At 44.9% G+C, this 20,226-nt stretch overlaps 1 protein-coding gene across 15 annotated transcripts in view; it reads right to left on the reverse strand.

Annotated features, from left to right (window-relative positions):
* The window catches only part of SYNCRIP (synaptotagmin binding cytoplasmic RNA interacting protein), an 81,730-nt gene that overhangs the window by 5,042 nt on the left and 56,462 nt on the right, over positions 1-20,226 (reverse strand). For all 15 annotated transcript variants that reach the window (XM_073336602.1, XM_073336601.1, XM_073336600.1 and 12 more), the window contains 4 exons: positions 19,010-19,145; positions 18,006-18,211; positions 12,222-12,371; positions 3,829-3,950 (listed from right to left, as the gene is read on the reverse strand). In XM_073336602.1, the coding sequence (XP_073192703.1) occupies positions 3,829-3,950; positions 12,222-12,371; positions 18,006-18,211; positions 19,010-19,145 (614 nt within the window). The remainder of the gene's footprint in view (positions 1-3,828; positions 3,951-12,221; positions 12,372-18,005; positions 18,212-19,009; positions 19,146-20,226) is intronic.

Here is a 20,226-nt window from a genome sequence, read left to right on the forward strand (position 1 = left end):
TACCTATTTGTTTCCCACCATGACCTTTCATTCTGTTTTACAGAGTAGAAGTTCAAGTTGCAGACAGAGTATAGTTTTTAAGCATATGCTACTTTTCAAGAACATTAAATTTTTAGAAGTCTTGAAAAAAAACCAGGAAATCCAAGGTTGTACTTCCACAAAAAGTCAGAGTCATACTCAAAACTTGAGCGGAGCCCCAGTAATTGAGACACTGTTGTCAGACTGAGTTATAAAGCAATGCAGTTACACTTACAGTTCACCTCCAGGTGTTCAGTCAGCTATCTTGGTGAGAAGTTAGTTAAGAAAGTCACAGCAAGGCTGACTTGGTTTATAGACCAAGTTTTCAACTCTTGCCCAACCATGTCTAACCAGGGGTTCTCAAAACTTCTTTGCACCGTGATCTCCCTCTGACAACAAAAATTACTATATGAGCCTAGGAGGGGGGACTGAAGCCCAAGCCCTGCCACCCCAAGTGAAGGGGCCAAAGTCAAAGCCCGATGGCTTCAGCCCCAGGTGGGGGGAAGTCGGAGCAGGGGCTTGTAACGTGAACCCAGGTGGTGGGGCTTGGGCTTCCACCAGGCCCCAGCAAGTCTAACACTAGCCCTGGAGATCCCATTAAAACAGGGTTGCAACCCACTTTGGGGTCCTGACCCACAGTTTGAGAACCACTGTAATCTGATATTTTTTGAAGTTTATTAGTGAATTAGTAGCTGAAACCCTGTGCTCTTGCACAGGTAATTAATAAAATCATGTGTGTAAAACAAGCTGAAAATGACCAAGAACTTAAAATTGAATGGCAAATCCCAGTGATGACTGAACCTGGTGATATTCTTAAAAAAAAAGAAAAAAGAGCTCCCAGCCAGTGCTTGTAGCTGTTTCCATAGCTTCACACTGACAGACAGTCTAGGCTTTAGAGTGATGTTTGGGGTTACTGCGTATACTGCTGTGTTGTTTTGTGAGAGGTTGTGTTGATTTGTGTCTGGGAGAGGTATGCTGGAAAATTTATGTTACTTTGTAAAAGTGGCAGTCAGGCAAAGTACTCCACCGTCTGCACAGTCACCTTCATACAACCAATGAAACTGCTGCATGCAAGTTAGCTATAGAGCAATGGTGGTGAATGGCAGGGTGACCGCTGATATCACAGGGTCCAGAACTCTTGGAATGGCTGAGATACATGCTTTACAGTAGCTGCACATCACATGAGTATAATTTAAGTCAAGCCAAAATGACTGAACTTAAGAACTGGACAGACCACAAAACCCAGCAATGTTTCAACCTCGAGATACTCTGAATAAAAAGACCATGCTCGTAGCTGTGCCTATTACTTCACACTGACAGTACACATATTTTAGGCTTCAGAGTGTAACATGACATGCCTGGAATTTTATAATATAGATAACATCATAAGAAAGTCCACATCCTATAAATGAATATCTATACTTTTTATACATGCAATGAAAAAATGTCACCATAATCTTTGTGTGATGACTTCGCACTTCGTAAAAAATGGCTTTAAGACACCTTTATAAAAATGTAATTTTTCTAGTATATTATACCCACTGTAGCATTACAACCACTTGATTTCCATTCTCCTGATTACTTCAGTGTCAAGGAATGTTGCCCTCTCTCTTCAATCTTAACACAGATTGATTTTTGCAGGAGGTTCAAAATAAGGGAGCACCAATCCAGCAGACCTTGCCTAGTCATTACAATAGTAGTTCTTAAACTTAAGATCTGGTTTCATAAGCAGATGGAACATTTGAATTCATACATTACAATTTAGATTAAGTAGAAGTACATAAGAGGGGAAAAGTACATGGTTATTTAAAACTAATCTGTACTACATTTACAAAATGTCTCCTTAAGATCTGAGAATCACAGCCAGCTTCTTTCAAGTAACAAAGACAACACTAACCACACACACTTTATAGCTATATACTCCCCTGCCCCTTCATCTTTTTGAATCCTAAAGAAATTAAAAACCCTTGCAATTCAACAAGTAGCACATTTAAAATTCAAATATGCCCAGAATAAGTCATTGAACAGAACTGCTTGTCTGCCTTCGTAGTGGTATTTTAGTTAGCTTGCCAGATCAAAGAGGAATGATAGATATCTAAGAGTTACTCTTATGAATGGATCTGAAAGAGGGACTGAACAAGGCGCCTATCACCGCTTTTATTCAAAATAGGAGAGAGACTGGAATTGTTTAGCACAGGATCACCAGATTAACAGAGGCACATAAAATAAATGAATTGGCATAGTTACACAATAGATTATACAATGAAATAATTTTATGCAGTATGAGATCAACAGGGAAATTTGTTGCTGTACACTAGAGGCAATAAGTTTCAGATATTTAATAAATATACAGGCAGTTACCCTAAACAAAAAGTACTGCTGATGTAATAGTTAAGCTTTAGAGAATACTCTGATGACCAGCTAGTTACACAAGAATCCACTCCTCTCTCCCAAAGAGGGGGGGGTGGGGGAGAGGAGGAGGAAGAGGAGTACAGTATTGTATAATTGATCAGGTGCCTTTTTCCTCTATAGAATGAGGTACAGGGCACTATCAGAGTCTAGATACAGGACTAAAAAGAGACTGTTGGCCCATTCCACTTTGGGAACCTTTTTTCCTTTTGACACCAGTTAAAGCCGAAGGGGGGTGGGGGGGGGGGGGGAGGGAGGGAGAGAGAGAGAGAACAGAATGTCAAATAAGTATCAACAAAATAGAGACATGCAGGCAACTGCCTCTACTGTAAAAATATGTTCATGTAACTTGCCATAGTACTCTAAACTGTACTTCACAAACAGGTATTCTTATGGCTGCATCTGAGACATGGCATACAGGAGGGACAAAGGAAGTTGGTTTGCCTAACTGAAAAATGTAAGTGAAGCAGAAAAATACTTGACAAGAAGAATAGAGTCCAAAAGAGAATAGTGAAGCCTATGGCTAACATGACCAGGGAAAGGAACAGCAGGGCCAGCGAGAGCTTTGGGGCAGTAAATGACAACGGCAAGCAAGGCAATCTTAAACAATTCCAGTTGTGCACAACGTCACCATCTAAAGATTAGTATTATTCTGTTTCACCTAGCCATTCTGTCTTCTTGGATGTTAAGCAGCAACATAGGTGTTTTTGGAAATGCAGGGTGGGAGTGAAGAAAACTGCAGGATATCCAATTTAAACCCAAGCAGAAAATATATGAAAGCATTAAAGGCTATAGTGGCAAGCTACTCATTTTTTGTTCTGCAAAATCTTCACTTTCATTTTTAAAATCTTCGCAAGCTTACTGATCATCACTGAAGTGGCAAAAATGTTGTTGGACAGAGCAATCACACCAACAATTTACATGTAGGCACCATAGTACTGCTTCAAAGTTTGCTCAGATGAGCATGCATCTCACGTCGGTGCACCTGACAGTACAAAGGTATGTGGCTCTTTAGAAGATGACCAGCTCATCTCTCCCAATTTGCTCCCATGATCTTCAAATTTGACCTGGATAACTGGACATGCATCCAGTTCAGCCACTACTCAATTTAGGCTGTAAACTCTCCAGGGCAGCAGTTTTATTTTCATTTGGGTTTGTACAGCACTTGGCAAAATGTGATCCCAATCATGACTGAGGCTGGCCTTTGGGCACTACTGTGATATACCAGTAATTCCTCCATATAATAACTACTCAAATGCATCCTACACCTATGGAAGTGAAATTTAAGACACTAATACACTTCATCATACTTGCTACTTAACCCCCATGCTATGGTTTTTGTAAAAAAAGCACGTGTGTGTGACAGAAATCAATACACAATGTGCATGAACTTATACTTACATTTGATTTTTAGCCGCTTGTCTCTGAGCTTTCCGTTCTTTTCTTTTTTGATCTGGTGGCTTAGCAAACACAATTTCAATATTTTCTCCCTCTAAATCTTTGCCATTCATTTCTTCCATTGCCTGAAGGAAGTAACCAGATTTTAGATATACTTTTAAGGGCATTCAGGGCATATTTTAAGGGGCAGAAAAAGAATAAAGGGTTTTTTTCTAATGGTATCACCCAGAACTAGCCATGATTGTGTATCTGGAAGTCACACTGCAGATTACTCTTGGGGTTTCAAATAATTACTAAAGCCTGATTTTCAAAACCAAGATATCCTTTACCGGTAAAAAATTTCTTCCACTTACAATTGTGGACATACTATTGCAATCTCTGCAAATAGTGTACTACAATTCAGCTCTGGGATCTCATTAAGAATCATATTTACAACAATGGGTAGCAGTAAAGCTTAGTTAGATTCAAGTGAAAAATACTTGTATACAAAGAAATGCTCTGCTCCTAGAACAAGAGACCAATCTTGTGGATTTAAAAAAAAGACTGTTACCTACCTTTTGTAATAATTATTCTTCGAGATGCGTTGCTCATGTCCATTCCAAAAGGTGTGTGCACACACCGTGTGCTCGATTGTCAGAAGGTTTTACCCTGGAGGTACCCATCAGGGTGTGGAGCCCCCTGGACTGGCACCTTTATGGCAGTGTATATAGGTCCTTGCCAACTGGCTGCCTGCTCAGTTCCTCCTTGCTGGAATACTCCGACAGAGGGGAGATGGGCGGGATTTGGAATGGACATAAGCACCATATCTCGAAGAACAGTTACAAAAGGTAGGTAACCGTCTTTTCTTCTTTGAGTGATTGCTCATGTCCATTCCAAAAGATGACTCCCAAGTAGTTTAGACGGAGAGGGGTCAGAGTTCACCGAGTTACTGATGGTAGTACTGCCTTGCTGAAGGGTACATCATCCCTCGCCTGTTGGGTGATGGTGTAGTGCAACGTAAACGTGTGGATGGAAGACATATGTCTTAGACAGTGACCTGCGCAAGGAATGCGGTGGATGATGCCTGCGCTCTTGTGGAGTGTGCTGTTAACGGCGGGGCTGGAATTTTAGCTAAGTCGTAGCACGTTCTGATGCAGGACATAATCCACGATGGAATACCCTGGGACCAGACGGGGAACCTCTTCATCCTCTCGGCGATTGCAATAAAGAGCTGTGGTGACTTATGAAACAGCTTAGTGCGTTCAGTATAGAAGGCTAGGGCACACCTGACGTCTAGGGAATGGAGTGCTCGTTCTTTGTTGCTGGCATGAGGCTTAGGAAAGAATACCAGTAGGAATATGTCCTGATTCACATGAAAATACAAGACAACCTAGGTAGGAACCCTGGGTGTGAGCATAGCTACACCTTGTCTTTGTAAAAGACCATGTAGGGAGGCTCGTAAGTAAGTGCTCTGAGCTCGGGGATCCTTCTGACTGAGGTTATGGCCACCAGAAAAGCCACCTTCCAGGAGAGATAGGATAAGGGCAGGTCGCCAGTAGCCTGAAAGGGGGCCCATAAAGTCTGGAAAAAACCAGGTGAAGATCCCACTGGGGAACAGGCTGCCTCACCTCAGGATAAACCCTATCTAAGTCCTTAAGAAACCATCCCACCGGGGGATTGCTAAAGATTGACCTGCCCCCTATGCCCAGGTGGAAGGCCGAGATGGCCGCCAGGTGCACCTTAATAGAAGGTATAGCCAGCCCCTGTTGCTTCAGGTACAAGAGGCAGTCAAGCACAAAAGGGAATAGAGGCTTGTTGGGGGGCTTTGGAGAAACCTTTCTATAGGGACCAAATGGTGAAAAGCTTCCACTTTGCCAGGTATGTTGCGTGAGTAGAGGGTTTCCTGCTTCCCAACAGAACTTCCCTAACAGTCTGAACACTGGAGTTCAAGTTGGTTTAGCCATGGAGTTTTCATGCCATGTAGAGGAGGGACTCCAGGTTGGGATGTTGTAGTCTGCCATGATGGACATCTGGAAGCATGGGGAGGGCCACTGGCCTGGTCACGGATAGGTTCAGCAACGTGGTGAACCAGTACTGTCATGGCCATGCAGGTCCTATGAGGATGACTGAAGCCCTGTCCTGCTGATCTTGAGGAGGACTTTGTGTATGAGTTGGAAGGGCAGGAACACATAGCAGGTGAGTCCTCCATGGTAGATGAAAGGCATCCACTATGGAGCCATAGCTGTGGTTATGAAAGGAGCAGAATAGGTTGTACTTCCTGTTGTTCTGCATCGCGAACAGGTCCACGAGGGGATAGCCCCACCTGTGGACGATCGAAAGGGCGATGTCCACTCTGAGTGACCTATTGTGAGTGTTGAATGAGCAGCTGAGATGGTTCGTACTGTGCCCCCGGTAGGTATGAGGCATGTAGCTGGATATAATGTGCGATGCAGAACCGGAGAGATTCCTGGCACAGGGGAGAGGAGCGAGCACCACTCTGTTTGTTTATACAGAACATGGCTGTGGTGTTGTCTGGCATAACTTGACACACTTTCCCTGCAGGTGGGCCTGGAACATCTGGCAAGCCAGGCGAACCGCTCTCAGCTCTCTGACATTGATGTGTAGCGATAGTGCTGGTTGTAACCACAGGCCTTGAGTTCTGATACTGCCCAGGTGCACTCCCCAGCCTGTCTCTGATGCGTCAGTGACCAGCAACAATAAGGACTGAAGTTTGGCGAAGGGCACTTCCACACAGACCACCTGAGGGACTCGAGAATCTTGGGCAGGAGGGTAACTAGTCTGTCCAGAGAGTCCCGGCTGGGTCTGTATACGCTCGTCAATCAAGCCTGGAGCGGGCAAAGGCACAACTTGGCATGCTGCACTACATACGTGCAGACTGCCATGTGCCCAAGAAGCTTCATGCAGTTTCTGACCGTGGTGGTTGGGAACCCGTGGAGGCTATCGAGGATGCCCTTGATGCTTTGGAACCAAGACGTGAGAAGGCAGGCTCTGGCCTGAGTGGAGTCCAGGAGAGCCCCGATTAACTCTTATTTTCTGGGTTGGGACCAGCGTAGACTTGGGCACATTCAGAATGAGCCCTAGCCTGCTGAAAGTGGTTCATGCGTGGGCCACGTGCTCCAGCACTTGCACTCGGGAATTGCCTTCGATGAGCCAGTCGTCCAGGTAAGGGAAGACCTGTACCTGGAGTTTGTGCAGGGAGGCTGCCACAACTGCCATGCACTTTCTGAACACATGCAGGGCTGCTGAAAGTCCGAACGGTAGTACGGTGAACTGGTAGTGTAGGCCGTTAACTACGAATCTCAGGAATCTCCTGTGTGCTGGGATAATCGATATATGAAAGTACACGTCCTTCAAATTGAGGGTGGAGTACCAGTCCCCCGGATCCAGGGAAATCACTGAGCCTCACTTTACCTCACAGGAATGTTGGGATACTGGACTTATACAGCACTTTGAGAGTCCTCTGATGAAAGGCTTGATACAAGAACACGGTATCCGTTATTAATTTGTCATTGTCTTCATTACAGAGCACATTTCCAGTGTAGAGGGAAGATTTCTCTGCAGAAATAGAGTTCAGGGCCTTCCAAGTCCCATTATGTCCTGTAGCTGTGAGTGCTCCCTTGTCTTCTGATACATTTAGAAATTTATCCCATTCTAAAGCACCTTTACTACCAACATTCCAATCTCAGTGGACAGAGGAGGATTTTTTTAGTAGGGTTAAACTTCTATGTATCTGAATAACTGTAGTGAGTTCTCTAACAGAAGTATTTCCCCATGATTACAGCTGTTCTCTTATGACCAAAGGGGGACTGAGGTATAAAAACATGCCTGTAACAATAATACCTCAGGCAGTGTCACTAGATCTCCTTCGCTAAACTGGAACATGCCATGACAAAGCTTTGAAGGGAGACAAAGGGCTTGTTTATATGAAAAGTTGATAGGTGGGAAGCTGGGGTGTAGATCTACAGCGCTGTAGTCTGCTGTGCACCTGCCATGTGCTAAAAGTTCCATAGTGGGCTTTGATCTACAGCAGGATGGAACTTTGTGTGTGTGTGTGTGTGTGTGGGGGGGGGGGGGGGGGGGGGGGGGGGGGGGGGGGAGAGATAGCTCCGTGGTTTGAGCATTGGCCTGCTAAACCCAGGGTTGAGAGTTCAATCCTTGAGGGGGCCATTTAGGGATCTGGGGCAAAAATTGGGGACTGGTCCTGCTTTGAGCAGGGGCTTGGACTAGATGACCTCCTGAGGTTCCTTCCAACCCTGATATTCTGTGATTCTAAGGAATGACGGTGGCCAGAGAGACCATATGAAACTTCAGCTTCCTTATGAACTTGCTGAGGTTTTGCAGATCCAGGATAGACCTGAGTCCACCCTTGGCTTTGAGGATGAGAAAATATCAGGAGTAGAACCCCCTGACCCTGAACTCCTGAGGAACCTCTTCTATTGCCCCCAGTGTGAGGAGTGATTGCACCTCCTGTAGCAGGAGTTACTCGTGACTCGTGAGAGGGGTCCCTGAAGAGGGATGGGGAACGCAGGTAGGGGCAGACTGGATAGAATATCCGACCCCTACCATGCTCAGGACCCAGCAATCTGAAGTAACCTGGGCCCAGGCACGGCAGAAGTAGGACAGACTGTTCACAAAGGGAAGGCAAGGATCCGGGATCTGGGTTGGTGCTCCACCCCCCGGCGCACCTTCAAAAGTTTGGCTTCGAAGCAGGGGGCTGCTTGGAGGAGCCTTGACCCTGGACTGAGGAGGACCGCGGGGGATATCTCCTGTTGTTTTTGCCCCTCCTCCGGCTATAGTCCTGCTTAGGTGGGGGCCCAGACAGAATCGTGAAGGAGGCTGAGGCGTAAAGGGTTTTCTCTGGGGTGCCGTGTTTGAGGATTGCACATGAGTCCTTGAGACTGTGCAACCTGGAGTCTGTTTTGTCCGCAAACAGCCCTGCAAAGTATTCTAGACCTCCACCGGGAATCCAGAAGCCTGCAGGCATGAGGTACGCCTCACGGTGATGGCCTTGGCCATGGTTCGCGCCACCGAATTGGCGAAGTCCAAAGCTGCCTGGAGGGAGGTTCTAGGCACCACCCTGCCTTCTTCTATGACTGCCACAAACTCCTGTCATGAATCCAATGGGAGCGGTTCCCGGAACTTGGAGAGGGTGTTCCAGGAGTTGTATGCACAGTAGTTAAGTACCGCCTGCTGATTGGAGGTTCAAGCTGGAGCACCCCAGTCAAGTATACCTTTCGACCGAAGAGGTCCAGCTTCTTAGCTTCCTTATTTTTAGGGGTGGGCCCCGGCTGCCCCAGCCGCTCTTTGTGGTTTGCTGCATCAACCAGCAACGCCCTGGGTTGGGGGTGGGTGAAGAGGTGCTCGTACCCCATTTGCAGGACAAAGTAATGCCTCTCTACACCCCTGGACGTTGGTGGTACAGAAGCTGGGATTTACCAGAGCACCTTATTGGTGGTCTGGATAGTCTAAATAAGCGGCAGTGCCACTCTAGAAGGACCCTCTGGGGTAAGTATGTCCACCATGGGGTCTGAGTCTTCCACCACCTCCTCCGTGGCCATGTTAAGGGTCTGGGCCACCCTCCTGAGGAGGTCTTGGTGGGCTTTCATGTCCATCGCAGAAGGGACTCTGTAGTGCCCGCCACTGCCTCGTACGGTGAGGAGGATGAGGTGGCTCAAGGTGGGACAGGGTCCTCTTGCCTCTCTGGTTCCCTGGTGACCTCAGGAACATCCACCGATGCAACCACTAGCAGAGGGGGGCTGTCGGCATAGGCGGCTCTGACCTTGCGCTCGGCGCAGGAGGCCCAGGGTCTGAGCTCCGCAGTGGGTCCTCGGGAGTCCTGCATTGGTCAGGGGCAATGGACTTCACAGAACATGGGGCACAGGCAGCAGAGATCACCAATGCTGCCCTGGAGCCCTGCCCTTGGCCCTGGTGGTAGGCCCAAGGTGTCCAAAAGGGCCATTGTACTGGTTCCTTCCGCTGAAGAGGCCAGGACACCATCAGTACCGAGGGTTCCTGCACCCCGCGATGCAGAGACCGGTGCCGGAATCTCCAGCAGTACTGGCTGCATCTGGACACTGACAACTCTGCCTCAGACTCCAATGTGCAGTCCAACCTGACCAGAGAGGAGCGGATCCCAACAGTGCTGGGGAGCGGTGCTGCAGTGATGAAGAATGGTGCCGCACCATGGTGGGCATGCTGCAGATGGTGCCACTGCCTGGGCCTGCCCCGCCTCGCGGAGGGATAGCTCAGTGGTTTCAGTATTGGCCTGCTAAACCCAGGCCAATTGGGAGATCAATCCTTGAGGGAGCCATTTAGGGATCTGGGGCAAAAACTGGGGATTGATTCTGCTTTGAGTAGGGGGGTTGGACTAGATGACCTCCTGAGGTCCCTTCCAACCCTGATATTCTAGGATTCTATGATACTGGAGCTGGTACATGGGAATGAGAGGCTGGGGACCGTGCCGTCACAGCAATTAAGTCCTGCACAGCCTCGAAAGTATCTGGTGTGGAGGGGAGGTCCAGGTCCCCCTCCAACACTTCCCAGACCAGGGAGTCCATGGACACTGGACTCAACGGACCTGCCCTCAAGGTTGGGGTTGATGGTGCTGGGACTGACGGGCCAGCCTTCTGGTTTCCTAACACAGGACGCACCGCGCTGGAGTCCTGCCTACTATTCTTGGTGGAGCTGGGCCGCTCCCCTGCCGCCTTCTTCTTGTGCGGCACCAGGGATTGTGAACGGTGCCACATCGATGAGCCGGCCTTCCATGCGGGGGAGCGGTGTCAATGCTACTTACGAGAGTCCTTCCTCAGTGCTGAGGTGTCCTGCATCAAGGCCGGTGTGCTATGCACCAAGGCTCCCAGTGCAGACTCTTGAGCCGGTTGAGGCCGAAGCTCAGACTCCATTAAGAGGAGTCTGAGGCAACAGTGTCTCTCTCTCAGTTCTGGGCTTGAATCCTCTGCAAATGGTGCACTTGTCTTGCATATGGCCCTCTCCTAAGCACTTCAGACAAGCAGCATGTGGATCCCCTTTGGGCACAGGCTTACCGCACCTTCCGCATGGCTTAAACCCCTGGGGTTGCAGCATGCCTCAGTGACAGGGAAAAATATCGGGGGAGGGGAACCCCTCCCAACTTAAACCTACTAATAAAACTAACTAGTGAAAAACAACTATATACACAGAAAGACACGAGGAAACACTTGCAAAGCAAGAGACAAGTTGCTCCAATGACCAACACTTGCGGTAAGAAGGAACTGAGCAGGCAGGGGGTCAGCAGGAACCTATATACACTGCTATAAAGGCACCACTCAAGGGGGCTCCACAGCTGACCCAACAGGTACTGCTAGGGTAAAACTTTCCAACAATCGTGCACACAATGCGTGCACACACCTTTTGGAATGGACATGAGCAATTACGCAAAAAACATTTTTGCTCTTTTGTTTTCTCTTTATAAACTTTTCCTTACTGATTAGGTGCAAAAGGAAATCTGCTTCTCAGCCTCACGTAACAGAAGTGGATACTGTCATTCTATCCATACAATGAAAGTTTCTCACCAAATGTTTGGAAATGGAGTTTCAAAAGAGGGGGATCAGAGATCCTACCACTTTCAACGATCCTTTGGACTCCAAAGGAGACCCAGCCTGCAGAGTATGCCTGTACGGTAGGGATTCTTACTCCGTTCACCCAAGCTTTTTCACCAAGCTATCTGGACAAGTGGGGAAAGTTGCAAACCTATGTGCATATTTCACCCAAAGGTGTAGAAATCTGGTATGTGAACAAATACTGCCAGTCATTCTACCAAAACCAAATGAGGAAGAAACACAAAGCAAAGGGATGAAACAAAGGAGTTATCCCTGAATTTCTCCTTGGGAGAGAGAGTATATCACAAGGAAGAAGGGAGGAGAGGAGGGAGTAATCACTCAGTAGGATATCTCTGTCAGCAAAAAAGCAAATGGTTAACTCTGCTCCTAGGAAGTTTGTTTTGTGTTTCAGTGGTTACATTACTAACAAAATTTTCTACCAAGATTCTCAGGTAGCAAAATTGGTCTTTTAATCCCAAAGGAACTTCCTTATATTTGATAAGTGGATGAAAGTTCTGGCATCCCAGTCACTGTTTTCACAGAAGGCCATTAGCTTAAAACAGAACCTTCTATTTTCAATAGATAATAGTCACCAATATTAACAGCAATTTACATGAAGCATTCTCCTTCCCTGAATTCAGATAGTGTAGAACATCCTATGGAAAGGCCCAACATGTAACTTCACTTTATGCTGTTACTAGTTAACAATTTAATGCTTCACATAAATTCCGCTTTCCCCCCAAAAGTATCCAATTTTTAAAATTTAAATTTGGTCATAACAACTTTTATGCACATAAAGTTAAGGTCCTTTTAACCTACCTTTACAGCACCATCCCGTTCATCAAAATGAATGAAAGCATAATCTTTTAGTTTCTTCACTCGCTCTAATTTTCCAAATTGACTGAAGGCCTTTTCTAGAATCTCCTCTGTTACAGTATTGGCAAGGTTACGTACAAACAACACTTTCACCTAAAAGACAACAAAAATCATGTTTCAATATACAAGTTTTGCCTAATATAATTAATTTCACAAAATGTTAGAGCTACAGCTAGTATCAATTCATTCTATTTATATGCAACATGCAACATTCTGCAACAAGTTTGAAAAATCAGTTTGCTGACTTGACAGTTGGATAAAATGATTTAATATTACTGAACAATCACTCTAATCAGCGTTGTTTCTGAAAACAGTCAATCAGTAAGTTTTACCTCAAAGGAACCTTTTTTAATCATTTCAAAAAGTAAAGTTAGCAGCTAAGGATAGTTATATGTAGACGTTAACTATTCAAAATAACGTTTAAGCACCCATCACTGTAATAGCTAATCACTCAGCATGCCTTCTTTGCTTAGCCAATTTTGCCTCTACCTTCAAGCGCCTTGAAGATACCACATCAAATACAGTATTGTTGGCTAGAATACACTTTTACTGTCTATGATAAAAGGAAATACAGAACAGTAAGAGGGCAACCTGAAATGCAAAGCTTGAGGCTTAGCAATCTTATCTAGTATGGGAGAAAGTTACGTAAGGGCTTGTCTATATTAGAGCAGTCAGCCAGCTATGTTGTGCAGTACTCAATGAAGCACCAAGAGCATCCACACAAGCCACCCTCAAATTGGTTTAAGATATGCCCTTGCAACCCTAGAGCGGATGTACTAATCTGTGGGCTATCAACCTTGACACCTGCCAAAGAAAGATCTGTCAAATAAAGCAAGCATCTTTTGCTTGCAGCTGAGCATATTCTCCATCCCACCATACCCCTTATTAGTAATGCCAGACCACAGTCTCTATTCCCCTGCCCACAAATGCTCCTCAGCTCAGTCCACAAGTTTTCTATCAAAAAATCCAGTTGCAGATCAATAGCTAAGATCACACTTTCTGCCCCAGCCCTCTTCCCAGTAGTTTACTGGCTCAAGTTGCACCACTCAGTGATCCATAGACTTTTAACTAGTGAAAATACGGCACGGAGAGTGCAGCTGGTGGTCATGCTTAGCTACCATCTCCCCCTTCCTATGGCCCCTCCAGAGCAGATGGTGGGACCAAGGAGAGCGGATTGGGAGGAACACAGCCATCAGCTTTACTCCTGTTGCAGTAGCACCAGCCAGCACCAGATTCTCTCGTTCTGAACCCACAAGCGGCTTATCAGGATGAAATATGGCATAACCTGTGTGCTTATGTGCAGTATATTAAGAAGCAATATCTTGGGGGAGGGGGGAGCATGGATGGGCAGAAACTGCCGACTCAGACAGGGATCTATAGAAGAATCCTTGGCTAAAGGCCTGCAGAGAAAGTGTATAGGAGCTATGGGGGATGAGGGAGGAGGCAGAGGAACACACGAATTACAATACTGGATCAGACCAGTGGTCCATCTAGTCTAGTGTCCTGTCTTCAACAATGGCCAAATAGCAACAGGCACAGAGGAAAGAGCAAAAAACCCATCGTAGGCAACAGAATAACCTACTTCCAAAGAAGTTTTTTTAACCCACATTAGAGTCTGCCTTATGCCCTGACTCCAAGAGCTTGTCTCTTCCAAAACCTTTTTTTAAACCTTAACTCCTCTGGATAGTCCTCCTATACATGTAAGTGTCCGAGTCCTTTTATAATCCCGATAAACTCTTTGCCTCGATGATCTTTTGTGGCAATGAATTTCAGAGTCTAATTCTGACTCGTAAAAAAGGATTTAAGTTTTAAATTTGTTGCCATCCAATTTAATTGACCATCCCCTTGTCGTTTATTATTAGAAATGGTGAATAGCAGAGGACTTAGCAGACAAGCTTTACAGTCCACTGGCAACCCCAATGCCCACCCTTCCAATCTCAGGTGGACATTACATCAATTGTTGCCTCTCCAAAAAAAGAACTAAAGCATGTATTGATTCTGGACAATTTTTAATTAACTGCAGGGAAATGACTGGTTTAAACCTTCTCCAGTACAGACAGATTCTATTCTCTAATGCCTCAGACCTGGTCAAACTGTGCACTATGTATCTAATCAACAAGCTTGATCTCTGGAAAGGTCGTACACTAATACAGTGGTTCTCAACCAGGGGTACATGTATGCTGGGGGTATGCAGCCGTCTTCCAGGGGGTATATTATCTAGATATTTGCCTAGTTTTACAACAGGTTACATAAAAAAGGACTAGTGAAGCCAGTACAAACTAAAATTTCATGACTGTTTTATACTGCTATATATACTGTACACTGAAATGTAGGTACAATATTTATATTCCAATCGATTTTATAATTATATGGTAAAAATGAGAAAGCAAGCAATTTTTCAGTAGTAGTATGCTGTGACACTTTTGTATTTTTATGTCTGATTTTGTAAGCAAGTAGTTTAAGTGAGGTGAAACCTGGGGTACTCAAGACAAATCAGACTTCGGAAAGGGGTACAGTAGTCTGGAAAGGTCGAGAACTACTGCACTAATGAACAGGTCAGTTTAAGCATAAGGAAGCCAAGACAAGACAGTCTTCTCAGATGACATGCCTTCCCCCTTTGGGTTGAAATGGGAGAGAAAAAATAAAGTCCCCTTTTAGTCTGGACATAATGAAATAATAGTTAAGTTATGAGCCACGTACCCGCAGCCACGTGACCGTGTCCAAGATTTCAAAGACACCACTCAGGTTAACTGGCTGCTTAAACTGCCAGCCTTGATTGTGCTTTGCAAGGTCCATTCGACAGTAACTACTGAATTGCCTCTTGAATTTTCCCTGGACTATGGTATCTCAGGATGCTGAATGCCAAAACCATTACTATGCTAAAAAACGTTAACTTAAAGAAATGTTTATCATTAATGCAGTACTGAAAAATCTAGGAATTTTCCAGTTAAGGATTAACCACACAATCCTCAATTCATATGCCTTATCAACCATTCACACAGATTACTAACAAGCAAGCCTCCACAGAGCACAAGTCTAACTTCTCAAACTTACAACCTCAATTTACCCTTCCTCTATTTTAAACCACTTCAGGCATAAGGTTAACCTGGTCTTACCTTGCCGTTTCCATGATTTGTAGGAACTGTACACATATGTACAGCACTCCGAGGCCTAGCCTACATTACAAACCTATGTCGGTACAATCAAAGTCACTCAGGTATATGGAAAATCCACACTCCTGAGCAGTTATGCCAGACTCCTGGTGTAGACAAAACTATGTAGACAGTGTAGGTAGCGTCTTCACTAAGTGCTACAGTGGCACTAGTGCAACTATGCCACTGCAGTGCTGTATGTTTAGATAAGCCAGGGGTTGGCAATCTTTGAGAAGTAGCGTGCCATGTCTTCATTAATTTAAGGTTTCACGTGCCAGTAATAAATTTTACATTTACAGGGGCCCCCCCGATGGAACCCCAGACTGGCAGCGTGCTGAGCGGTGCCAGCGGCTGGGGCCCCAGCTGGCAGGGGCCGGCAGCCGGGATCCCAGACCGGCAGCGCAGGCGGCAGATGGAACCCCAGACCTTTTAAAGAGCATCAAAACTTAAGTGGGTCTGTGGATAAGTTTACAGAAGGGCATGCCTGCTCTGGCAGATGTTCTGAGGCCTACTATAGAGTAGTTCCCCTCCTTCAGAGTTCCATATATCTGCATGTGGTGTAGTGTAAGGAAAGAATTATAGCTGTTTGGGATTTGGGCAGGAAAGGGAGTGGAGGAAAAGCCTTTTCTCCATCTTTAATTTCTTAAAGTTTAAGTCTTTCACACATGGGAAAAACCACTCCCTCAATCATCCTCCCACCCTGCATCCTCTACATCTCTCTATAGCCTTCAGATCTGAGCCAACCCCCTCTCTCTACTTTCCTCAGTCCTCTCCATCAAGCAGTCTCCCTTTCCTGCAGTTTAATTTGGAATCTCCATTCACACGTCTCTTGGTCCACTGCACTAAGTCTATGGCATTCCTGATCCCTTACGTCTTTTCCATGCTCTTTCCCTTGGTCCTTTCAATGCCCTACTATCCCCCTGCCCCATTCAGCATTTAAAGTGTTTTTAGTTTGTTCAAAATCACTTTTGTGGAGCGGGGCAGGGAACCAGGAAGCATTGCTTCCTAGCTCTCATGTTCCCCACCTCCACAGCTCTGCCCCAGAAGCCTACTACCCAGTGTTTTCTTCCTATCCATGCTCCCTTCACTTCCTACTCATCTGATCATTTTCAACAGCAGGAGTCCCTCACCAATGGTCAAAGAAAAAGTTAGATGGATCAGGGCTCCTCTCGTGATCAATCTCCTGGATCACAGGGAGAAGCTGCACTACAGAGGAAGTGCCATTTTGTAGGCAAACTATCTGAAAGACTCGGCACACTCCCTGCTGTTGAGTGACTACAACACTGGGCAACAAAGCAAAGGGGGATTAAAACTGACAGGCAAAACAGTAAGGGTACGTCTTCTGATCGATCTATTGGGGAAATCGATTTATCATGTCTCATCTAGATGCGATAAAATCAATCCCCGAAATGATGCCTGTACTCCACCTTGGCAGGAGGAGCAAGCGGAGTCGACGGGGGAGCCGCCGCGGTCAACTCACCGCCATGAGGACAGCCAGGGAAGTCGAACTAAGATTGCATATCTTAGTTCGCACCACCCCCACTCCCCCCAGTGTAGCCCACACCTAAGAGATTCTATCCTTCTGCTAGAAAAACAGCTATTTCATAAGATGAACCCTATTTGGCTCACCAAAGAGGAGACCCCATCCAAGACATCTTACCAAGTTCATCAAACTAGGGACACCTACTAGTCAGTCAACCATCTCAGGTCAGAGGAAAGGCAGATGAGATAGAGAGAAAAAGTAACTCAGAAAAGGGCTGTCTAGGGGGAACTGTGCTAGTGGCTAGGCAACAGAACCAAAAAGAGACAGGACTGGGCAACATCTGAGAACAGAAGTTTTCAGGTATGAATCAATTCATCTGCTTCTGCTGTGGCAAAATATAAGTCACAACAAAGAACTATTCTCTTGTTATTAAAAATGCTCCCCAAACTTAGTGTTTTGGTATGAAGAACTTAAGCTATGTGAACTTTGCACTCCAGAATGTTGCCACTACTGTTTCAGGGGGTCTGAAAGAAAAACACCCCACCACCACAACTGAAATAATGTCTAAGAGAAGTAATCGTTTGATTTGTGAAATTATAGCTTCTTGGATTCTGACAAGGATTTAAGAAAATTCAGGTTTATGTTCCTTGAAGTAGTACAGATATGAAGTTCCGTATTTAAATAAATTCAGTTTTACGGGCTGATCCAAACAGTCCCACTAATTCCTTTGAATCAAGGTCCTTAGTGTGAAGCCACAAAGCAACTTTGATTTTGAAGCCACTATGTCACTTACATAATTAGAGTACAGACAGATTACAGGAATTGTGGCATAGATTTTCAGCACTGGCAGGAAACAAATATCAGTCAGCCCCAAGCAGTAGTAAATACTACTTGCCAATGAAATTCCTGTTAGGCCTATAAGAGTTGCTTTTAATTTTCAAGTGTTTTAGAATGCATTCACATCTTTACAACCCGGCTTTAACTCATCTATCAAGAAAGTGGTATTTCAACGTAGTGCTAATACCGGAAATATTTACCTTATGACAATTTAAGTGATGTGGGTATAATTATATTTCTCAGTTGCGTTATTACCTTTGCCATAACTTCAGGATCTGGATCTTCTATAGGGTCAGCCCATTCAACTGTAACAACATTTCCCCAGACTTTCACTTTTCCACTCATTAACCTACGTCTGGCCTGAGCAGCAGTTTTGTGATCTTCATATTCAAGGAAACAAAACCCCCTGTTCTTTTTCTTGTCATCAGGTTGATGATACAATATGACATCTGTGAGACCCTCTGTGAAATTAAGCAGAATATTTAATTTTGCTTCAATTGATGTGCTATACTATAAAGTGAAGGAATGATCCTACTTAAGGATATAAGTAAGTTACAAGCCGATGTGAAAGAGTGGATGAGCTTCAAAGATTGGTGTGAAGAAATGCCAAGATACATTTCTGTACTTTCAGAATACTAAGTTTTTATATCACATATCACTGCATTTTAGCATCAGTGGACATAATTATTCCTGTCCCATAAAAAGTAACACTGTTTTGTGTTTAAAAGACTTCTGAGAGCCTTCCTTCAAGTTGCACTTTTTGGATGCCTTTGTGCAGAAGTAACCCTTCAGCATTAAAGGGAAGTCAGTAACTTTAATCCACTAATGCACAGGACTCACACACAGAACTCTCCCCATATTGGTTAAATGTTGCCTTTAAAAAGGAGATCAATTTGTCCTTTGATACTGAAGGAACTTTGGTGAGTTGTGGAACAATGCATTTCTTTGAAAGAAACTTTCCTTGTATTGTATTTGCTAATAATTCATTAGATTAAATAAGTATAATAATCTAAGGTTTAGTTACAGAGATTCAAATAAATGAAAATATGTATTATTCCAAAACACCACAATTGTTTAGGTATAATTACAAATATTACTGGTTCTTTCAAAAGTGAGAAGTCTGAACACTCAGGATAAAGCTAAGTGACCTCAGTTTAAAAGATTGTCATCATTCAACATCAGCCGAAAGATGGTGAAAAAAATCATCATTGATCACTCACATTTATTTTACCCAGTTCCCAATACACTTACTAACTTACCTGTTACTTTACTAAATTCTTCAACAATCTGTTCCTTGGTTTTACTCTTAGGAATAGAGCCAACAAAAAGCCTATTATTGGCAACGGAGATGCATACACCAATGTGTTTTCCGGAACGAATTTCATGATTATTGTACTGAAAGAAAAACAGACAATGGCAAATTACCACCAAACTTTCACTCTTCTCCACTCAAAAGCATCTGTAGCAGATATTTTACTTCCCTACAGCTGTGATGAACAGTGAGGTATTAACCCTTCAGTGGCCTGATGTATGCATACAAGAGTACTACACTTGTGGTACATTCACATCCTTTACCATTGGTCCCCAATTGCAGCCCTTTCTCCCAATGTCCTGGCTCCAGAATCAAGCTTTACTTCCAGAAGGAGCTTTTCTACTGTCTCAGTCTTCACAAGATGATGCACTATGCAGAACTACAGCAGTTGGCGCGTATTCTATCTGAAGTGTTGACAGTAAAGGTACTGCATCCAGTCACACTGCAGGGAAAAAAACTTCCCCCGATTACCAACTATAAACTCTTCTTAAACTGAACTAGGCACATAATAGCAGGTATTTAGGTTCAGATCACAAAACCCTCAACAAGTTGGAGCCCAAGAAAAGCCCACTATTGGGAAAAAAAACAAAACTATTGCTCTCATACAGACAATGTGTATACACTGCTTGACCTCTCCACCAATTCAGCCAGCAACTTCTGCACAAAAACTGAAGACACATACACACGACACACAAATTAGCTATTTTCCTTGCAAGCTTCGCCACAGGCTGCTCTCCAGCTAGGAAAGTTGATGTTTCTTGACCAACATCTTGTCAAGGCAGTTAGCTTGCTATTCATTCCGCAAGGGATATTTTGTTCTTTGAGAGACTGACACCCTCCTGAACCCCAGAGCCCTCACTCCCCCAACCCGGAGCCCCCTCCTGCACCCTGAACTCCTCATTTCTGGCCCCAGCCCAGAGCCCGCACCCCCAGCCGGAGCTCTCACCCCCTCTCACACCCCAACCCTCAATTTTGTGAGCATTCACGGCCCACCATACAATTTCCATACCCAGATGTGGCCATCGGGCCAAAAAGTTTGCCCACCCGCCCTACAGTGTTTGCAGCCCAAAGACATTACAGCAGAGCGCTAATTTAACATTAAAACTGAGTAACCTATTCTCACTGTCCAATCTAAGAAGCAGAAAAAATTAACAGCATAGTAAA

The sequence above is a fragment of the Lepidochelys kempii genome, chromosome 3 (genome assembly GCF_965140265.1).
Source record: "Lepidochelys kempii isolate rLepKem1 chromosome 3, rLepKem1.hap2, whole genome shotgun sequence".
Taxonomy (NCBI): Eukaryota; Metazoa; Chordata; order Testudines; family Cheloniidae; genus Lepidochelys; species Lepidochelys kempii.